The sequence below is a fragment of the Larimichthys crocea genome, unplaced genomic scaffold, assembly GCF_000972845.2.
Source record: "Larimichthys crocea isolate SSNF unplaced genomic scaffold, L_crocea_2.0 scaffold83, whole genome shotgun sequence".
Classification (NCBI taxonomy): domain Eukaryota; kingdom Metazoa; phylum Chordata; class Actinopteri; family Sciaenidae; genus Larimichthys; species Larimichthys crocea.
In genome coordinates, this window is record NW_020860930.1 from 1,219,379 (window position 1) to 1,226,785 (window position 7,407).

Genomic DNA, 7,407 nt, shown 5'->3' on the forward strand with positions numbered 1-7,407 from the left:
GAACAGGGAGTCCAGGCGGGCGCTGAGCACACAGCCCTGTGCACTCTGTGTTGAGGATTGATGACTGATGAATTACGGAAACAGTGGAGCCAAATCAGTAAATGAACAAATAAATTATAATCTGTTGTTACTGTTATCTAGTGAATGGAGCTCATAGAACTGCTGTAAAAGAAATATCAGACTCGAGGTCGTGAGATTTTGCTTTGATATATTCTGTCAAGTGGTTTCCAGCAGAACTTCTGAATGATCACTTCCTGAAATTTGATTTTAGAAACAATTTGAACATTAACAGGAAGTCGTGATGTTATTGTTTCACTCAGAGAATTTACCGTAACTCTCGTCCAACCAGCAGACTGAACTGTATGTTAACATCACTCAGACTTTGAACTACATGTATCACTCTACTTTACAGATGAACTAACTAATGTTACAAATTAATGTTACATTAATGTTACATTGATGTTATATTAATGTTTGTCATCTATTTTTGAACATAATTCTACTCATAGTTTAAAACCATTTCCTGAACACGATCAGCTGATAATAAACCTGATCAGACACCTGCAGTAATCAATACACAACCATTAATCAAACCAATAACTAACATTCAGACAACCTCATCATATTTATCATCCTGATGTTCCTCTCCCATTATATTGATGCTGAATTCAGAGTCAGCCTGTGGACATATGACGGCCTTTATCTCGTGTTTCTAGAGTCAAGTGTTTTTGCGGACACGTAATGAATTGTTCAAATGTCATATTCTGCTGAACGTGACGATGTGAAACCATCAGAAAGTAACATCTGATTTCTCTTTCAAACAAATCAAACTTCTCAAATGGTAAATCCTCTGTCAGCATGGGAGGATATTTTCTGTTCTAGCATGCCACATACGGGGGTTACACAGGGTCCTCATAAGTCCTGAGGTCCCTGTAGGGACAGTGTTCAATCTGAGGTTGTTGGTCTAGGAGGACGAGGACCAACGAACAGCCTTCAGTTTCATCAATGGCATCTTGACATGAGCTGAATCCTGACAGATCGGTCATCTTGAAGTGGGTTCATTGTACGTTTGCAGCTGGGAAGCCCGATCAAAGCCCAGTGTTCTTCTTAGTGCAGCTCTATGGCGTTGATGATGCAGACAGGTTTTCCTCACATGTTTTGCTGTAATGACTCAAACTGAACACACTCTTCAGTGAAGTGTATTTAGGACACGTGACCAGCAACTGTCTTTGTAAGATCACATGTTTCTGTGGCATATTCTAGCCTCGAGTTTGAGGAGGCCCCTGCTGGAGCTGCCACCTTACCGCGGTGGAGGGGTTTGTGTGTTCCAATGATCCCAGGAGCTATGTTGTTGGGGGCTTCATGCCCCTGGTAGGGTCACCCAAGGTAATCAGGTCCTAGGTGAGGGACCAGACAAAGCGCAGCTCAATTCCCCTGATGAAATGTCTAGCAAAGGAGCTGAGTTTCCCTTGCCCGGACATGGGTCACCGGGGCCCTCCCCTGGAGCCAGTACGTTGGGGTTCACCCTGGTGGACGAGAGGGTAGCCTCCCTTCGCCTTCGGGTGGGGGGACGGGTCCTGACTGTCATCTGTGTCTATGTACCGAATGGCAGTTCAGAGTACTCACCCTTTTTGGAGTCTTTGGAGGGGGTGCTGGAGAGCGCTCCCTCTGGGGACTCCCTCGTCCTCCTGGGGGACTTCAATGCTCACGTGGGCAGCGACAGTAAGACCTGGAGGGGCGTGATTGGGAGGAACGGCCCCCCTGATCTGAACCCGAGCGGTGTTCTGTTATTGGACTTCTGTGTTCGTCATGGATTGTCCATAACGAACACCATGTTCAAGCATAAGGGTGTCCACATGTGCACTTGGCACCAGGACACCCTCGGCTGCAGTTCGATGATCGACTTTGTGGTCGTGTTGTCGGACTTTGTTCCGTTCCTCCATTGTTGAGGCGGCTGACCGGAGCTGTGGCCGTAACACGGGACTCACACAGGAGGCGTTACAGCAGCGTGACGGCTGCGCCGCGTTTTAGCTGCGTCCTTTGCCCTGCGTCAACACACCGGACACGAGTCAGCCGCGTTACGCAAGAATCCTGGACGTACGCGAGACCCAGCGATAAACTGTGTATAAAGAAAACAACAACAACAAACAGCTGACTTTGCTTCTCCGACGTGGAGGAGATTATAAAAAGCATCTGTTGTGTCATAAAGGATTGTATGTTGTACATTTGACACACCTGCTTTAGAAGATGTAGAAAAACACTTGAAAGCATTAAATATGTGGAAGCAAATACACTCCTGTGGGATCTTGTGTTAAATATGACTCAAGTGTTTCAAAAAATGCCTCATTGTGACCGTTAATGGTAAAAAGATGAATTTCTGTCCTCACCAAAACAAAATGGCCTGAGATCCCTCTGTGATGAAATAAATAAAAGACTCTGTTTGTTCTGCTGCAAATTATTGATCAGACTGCATCTACACAAACAATGACCGGATCAGAATCAGGTCACTTTCTGAAAGAAACCAAAGAAGAACTAAATGAAATGTATGCAGCAGATCTTTTCCCTGTTCCTGGTTGGTTTTCACCAACACTTCCGGCTCACAAATCATTCATGAATGATTATGTTCCACAGTAGCAGCAGCAGATTGTATTTCACATTTCCTCGTTATCCTGAGTGGACCCGGATGTTCGAGGAAACTCCTCATGACCTTGCACTAACCTAACATCTACAACCTGTCACACCGGTCTATCTTCTGTAGAGAAGTCTTATCACTCTCATAGTTCTTGAAAAATACTCATAGACCCTTTTTTGTCTCTCATCATAGAATGCAAGTACTCAGTGACCTTTCCTATTTGTAGGTCCTGACCACCTCCACATCAACCCCCGTGACAGACACAGGTTGGAGATGTCATCATCTCCTGGTTGGACCTGCACCACCTCACAAAGTCCTCAACCAGACTCCCATGATTCTCACAGAACCACTCTCCTTGTCCAGATGAGAGTAAGCCCTGTGTAGCAGATAGAGGGTGGTATCCTCCACGCCCAAAACTGCAGTGGATCCTGTGCGTGGTGGACCTGGGGCTTAAGGAGATGGACCATGGGCCTGAGCAGCAGCCCTCTGAAGGTCTTCATGATGTGTGGGGAGGGCGGTTGAACTGTCTATAGGTGTGGAGGGTGGGGAAGGTCTGCAGTTTGAAGTGGTGATGGACGTGGTGGGGGTGTGAAGTGGGCAGTCACTGGCTGTAGGAGCTGGAGTATCAATGAAGTGCATCAACCTGCAGTGTCAGGTCATGCAACCACAGCTTTCTGTTGCTGCTCTGTCGGCTCAGTCCAGGTCAACTTGTCATGTGCACAGAGACTTTTACCATGAATCATGGAAGACAGTGGAGTGCTGATACCTCTCAGAATACACAGTATTATTATTATGTAACCTCCACCAAACAGTATTTATTCAGTTTAATGTTTATATGTGTGGTATTTATTCAGTTTAATGTTTATATGTGTGGTATTTATTCAGTTTGTGTTTATATGTGTGGTATTTATTCAGTTTAATGTTTATATGTGTGGTATTTATTTAGTTTAGTGTTTATATGTGTGGTATTTATTCAGTATAATGTTTATATGTGTGGTATTTATTCAGTTTGTGTTTATATGTGTGGTATTTATTTAGTTTAGTGTTTATATGTGTGGTATTTATTATTCAGTTACACAATGACGCACAATGAAATATTTTTTTTAAATGTTTGTTTTTACATTTTATTGTTTAATAAAAGCAGAGTGTTCTTGGCCAATTAAAAAAAGCCTTAATGTGGACAAACAGAGCGGTTAGGGAAGTCCTCAGTCAGCTGATCAGAAGTATGGTGTGGGGTCGCTCTTGTCGCACATCTGGACGTGGACATGTGAGGTGATTCCTGGGTAAACACTCTGCATGGGCAGCATGGTGCCGATCCTCTGCCCTTTACTCACTGATCCAGAGGTTTCATCCGGCTGAACGTAGAACAACTTGAAGCACAGACCTGCAGGACCAGATCCCTTATGTGAGTACAAATACCACACCATCAGAATACTCTGTCACAAGTAGTCCTGCAAATGTGATTTACAGGTCCAGATTTATAATAATCAACTGAAAATAATAATTTGTACTTGAGTAACACGGTTTACTATAAAAATTTGTTATGGGCTGACCCTCTCCTCTCAGGTTGATGCCGCTGTTGATGGCGGCCTTCGTGGGGTCCTCGTAGACGATGACTTTTCCGTGGAGAGTCACATCAAACGGAGCGTAGACGATCGATCCGTCAGTGCACACGATGTCCAGACCTTTGTGTACTCTGGTTTGTCTGAAACACAGCAGACATCCAGCTGTTAACAGCTGCTTCACACCAACACAGCTTTCTAACTGAGAGGGTCTGCAAGGCCACAATTCACTATCCCCATACTTCAGCGTGCTACTACTCCATCAGTTTTGGTCGCACGTACACACAAAAGGTATCGAAACGACCGGCTTGGCTGGGAATGGTGTGCTGTGACTTTTCTAAGAGTTTCACCAAACATTTTTGCCAAAAATCACCAAAAACCACGGCAAAGTTTACAATGGGTGTGTATTGGTAGAATGCTCCAGAGCTAGAAGAGTAGAAAGGGAGAGAAACATTTGTCAAAAAAATACATTTGCAAACGGCTCTCGTGGCCACAAATGTCTCTCTACAGAAATAATTTCTACATAGAAACGTAGGAAAATTCGTGGGCTACGCAGCGATATCACTGCTGAAGCTGTCAGACTTATAGTTTTGGCGGGAGACGCACTGATGCTCCAGGATCACCCACCGACAGCCCCATCTACTCCCATGTAAACTGGAGAGGAGAAATTTCCCAAAGGAGCACGGGGCACCTGTTCTTTCTCTCTCTCCCCAAGTCACATTTTTTAACTTCACACACTGAAATTCAGCATTCACATGGTCGACAAGATGAGGATGCTCACGGTCATTTGGGCTTTTTGATACCACCTACCGTTTGGCATTAGTGTCCACTAGTTGGAGGGGCTTCATTTAGAGATTTTCTGTGTCTCTCAGCAGTCACTCACACACAGACAGAGCACAGCTGCAGTTACAGCTCTGACCTGCAGCTGACCCTGGTTGCTAGGCAACACTCTACATTTATTTACACAGTTTATAGTATTACATGTTTTCATATGTAAAGCGCCAATCACAGTTTCAGGTGATTCACCCATCATTGATCTGCACTAATTTCATAGAAATAAACTTTTTTTTTTCTGGTCAGTAAGTAAATTAACATTCCCGTGTGGGCCTTGAGGTCCTCAACAGTATTAGTTGTTTGGCTTTGGTTGGGAACAGTAGGTGCCAGTCTATCTCAACACTGTGGTGTCCAGGGTCACAGAGACCTGTTGCTGCCTTCATAGACATAATAGATAGCTTGTTGTTGACGGTCCAATCTGCGTAAACAGACATCTGTGTCTCCAGACTAGAACATGCTGACAATAACACCTCCATGGGTAAAGACATTCTCTGTGACTCATTCTGGGCGTGTAGTATTTGTGCTGTTATCTTGGGGTTTAAAGTCGATCCACCAGGATGAGTTGGGCAGAATGTGAGACCGACTCAGGCACTTCTGATGAACTTTGAGAGTGTCTCTAATTCTCCTTGGACAAGCGTCAATAAATAATACAGCATCAGACATCAGAGGCTCCTGAACACTTTCTGAACTCCTGACCTTTGACCTTTGACTTCAGCAACTTCAGCATCAGAATCTGGTCTGATAATATTTGGAAAGCCTAGACGAGTCACATGGTTAAATCATTTTATCAGCATTCAAGTTAGCCGAGGGCTAAACAGAAAGTTAGTGTCTTTTACAGCTGACAGTGTCTTGTTATCCAGGATGTTACCGTCTGGCTCCATAGTGTCCCTGTCCCCAGCGGTCCGATGTCCTCATGCTGTTGCTTGGATTTCCACTGCAGAGCTGACCAAACTTTACGCCATCACACACACACAGCACAGCTGGACAGAGAAACACACACACACACACACACACACACACACACACACACACATACAGTTGTGTTTATTTTACAATGACTTCCATCAACTTCCTGAAGACTGACAGAAACATTTAACCAATCCTGACGTGCTGTCCTCTCCTAAGTCAGTCTGTGGGGAAGTCACAGAGACTAACATGGACAGACATGAAGCAGTCACAGCTGGTTTCAAGCTGCTCGCTGCGTCCTCTGTTTCAAAGCTGTTTTCTACCGTCGCCATGTCTTCCCTCGCTCTGTGCTCCGTACCTACGTAGTGACGTGAGTCACGTGACGTCTGACGTTGAAAAAATGAATCACCAAGCAGTGAGAAAAACAACATCTCCTACTTCTCTCGCATTCGCTCATTCGACTCATTTTTTCTGTCAACCGGTGCGAATCGTCACGCATTTGTACCGATTTTTAATCGTGTCACGATGCATCGTTACATCCCTATATTCTACTGTACAGTTAGAATATTTGCAGTACAGTTAGAATGTTTGCAGTACAGTTAGAATACTTGCAGTACAGTTGGAATACTTGCAGTACAGTTCTTCTTCTTCTGTTTAAAGTTTCTCACCCAGTAAAACGACGACTCGTCTCATCTTCACACTTTGATCAGTCTGTTCTCTTCACAGCGACGCTCCACTCGGGTTTTATCCAGGACCATGTTTGTGTTTCATCACAGTGAAAAGTCCACAGAGTGACCCAACAACACACTGTGTGTAATGTGGGAACTTCAACCATTACATCACACACACACACACACACACACACACACACACACACACACACACACACACACACACACACCAAACTGACACAACATGATTACAGGAACTCTTTTCAGTTTAACCCTTCACGCCCTCCTCGGGCATTTCTCTACATTTCTCTCGACTTTTTATTTGGATCAGTTTGTGTCATGAACTTTTCTCTCCAGTAAAAGTTGAAATGTCTTTAAACTGTGTTGATGCATTTTGCTCCCTCTGCACAGCTTCATGTAAAAACACACGTCCAAACAAACTGCTAGAAAATCCTCACATCAATATTTAGTTCATAAATCTCTGAATCAACTTCAGACTTAAACTACCACACAGTGAATAACTGTCCTGACTGTAACTTTAAACGTCAGTGTAATGATTTGAATGATTCATGATTTATCACATAAAAAGGTGGATGTGGTGTTGGTGCTGATTATAATTCACATTCACATTTAGTCATTTAGCAGACGCTTTTATCCAAAGTGACGTACAGAGAAGGGAACAATCAATGTGCAGTGTGATAAGAAGCATTAGTGCAGCAGTGAGTGTCATGTCAATTCTTAAAGGGGCAGATTTCTCATGTCCAGCTGTTGGTAGAGCTGTAGGAGAGAAGGTCTTCTCTGA

General features: G+C 44.1%; 1 protein-coding gene across 2 annotated transcripts; it reads right to left on the reverse strand.

The window, feature by feature from the left end:
- Positions 1–3,738: 3,738 nt before the first annotated feature.
- On the reverse strand, positions 3,739–6,754 carry LOC104938738 (leukocyte cell-derived chemotaxin-2-like). 2 transcript variants are annotated; one of them, XM_027277053.1, is made up of 4 exons: positions 6,603–6,754; positions 5,897–6,008; positions 4,162–4,337; positions 3,739–4,016 (listed from the first exon to the last, which is right to left on the reverse strand). In XM_027277053.1, exons 1-4 carry the CDS (start codon positions 6,625–6,627, stop codon positions 3,850–3,852), a joined length of 480 nt encoding a protein of 159 aa, XP_027132854.1. In that variant the 5' UTR covers positions 6,628–6,754; the 3' UTR covers positions 3,739–3,849.
- Positions 6,755–7,407: the final 653 nt, after the last annotated feature.

What these genes read in the sequence shown, in the direction of transcription:
- LOC104938738 (XM_027277053.1), bottom strand. Translation starts at nt 6,627, where the DNA reads ATGAGACGAGTCGTCGTTTTACTGG. An exon ending in ACGAGTCGTCGTTTTACTGG is followed by an intron (nt 6,009 to 6,602) that starts GTGAGAAACTTT and finishes TTCTCTGTCCAG; the next exon opens with CTGTGCTGTGTGTGTGTGAT. An exon ending in GGACACTATGGAGCCAGACG is followed by an intron (nt 4,338 to 5,896) that starts GTAACATCCTGG and finishes GCTGTGTTTCAG; the next exon opens with ACAAACCAGAGTACACAAAG.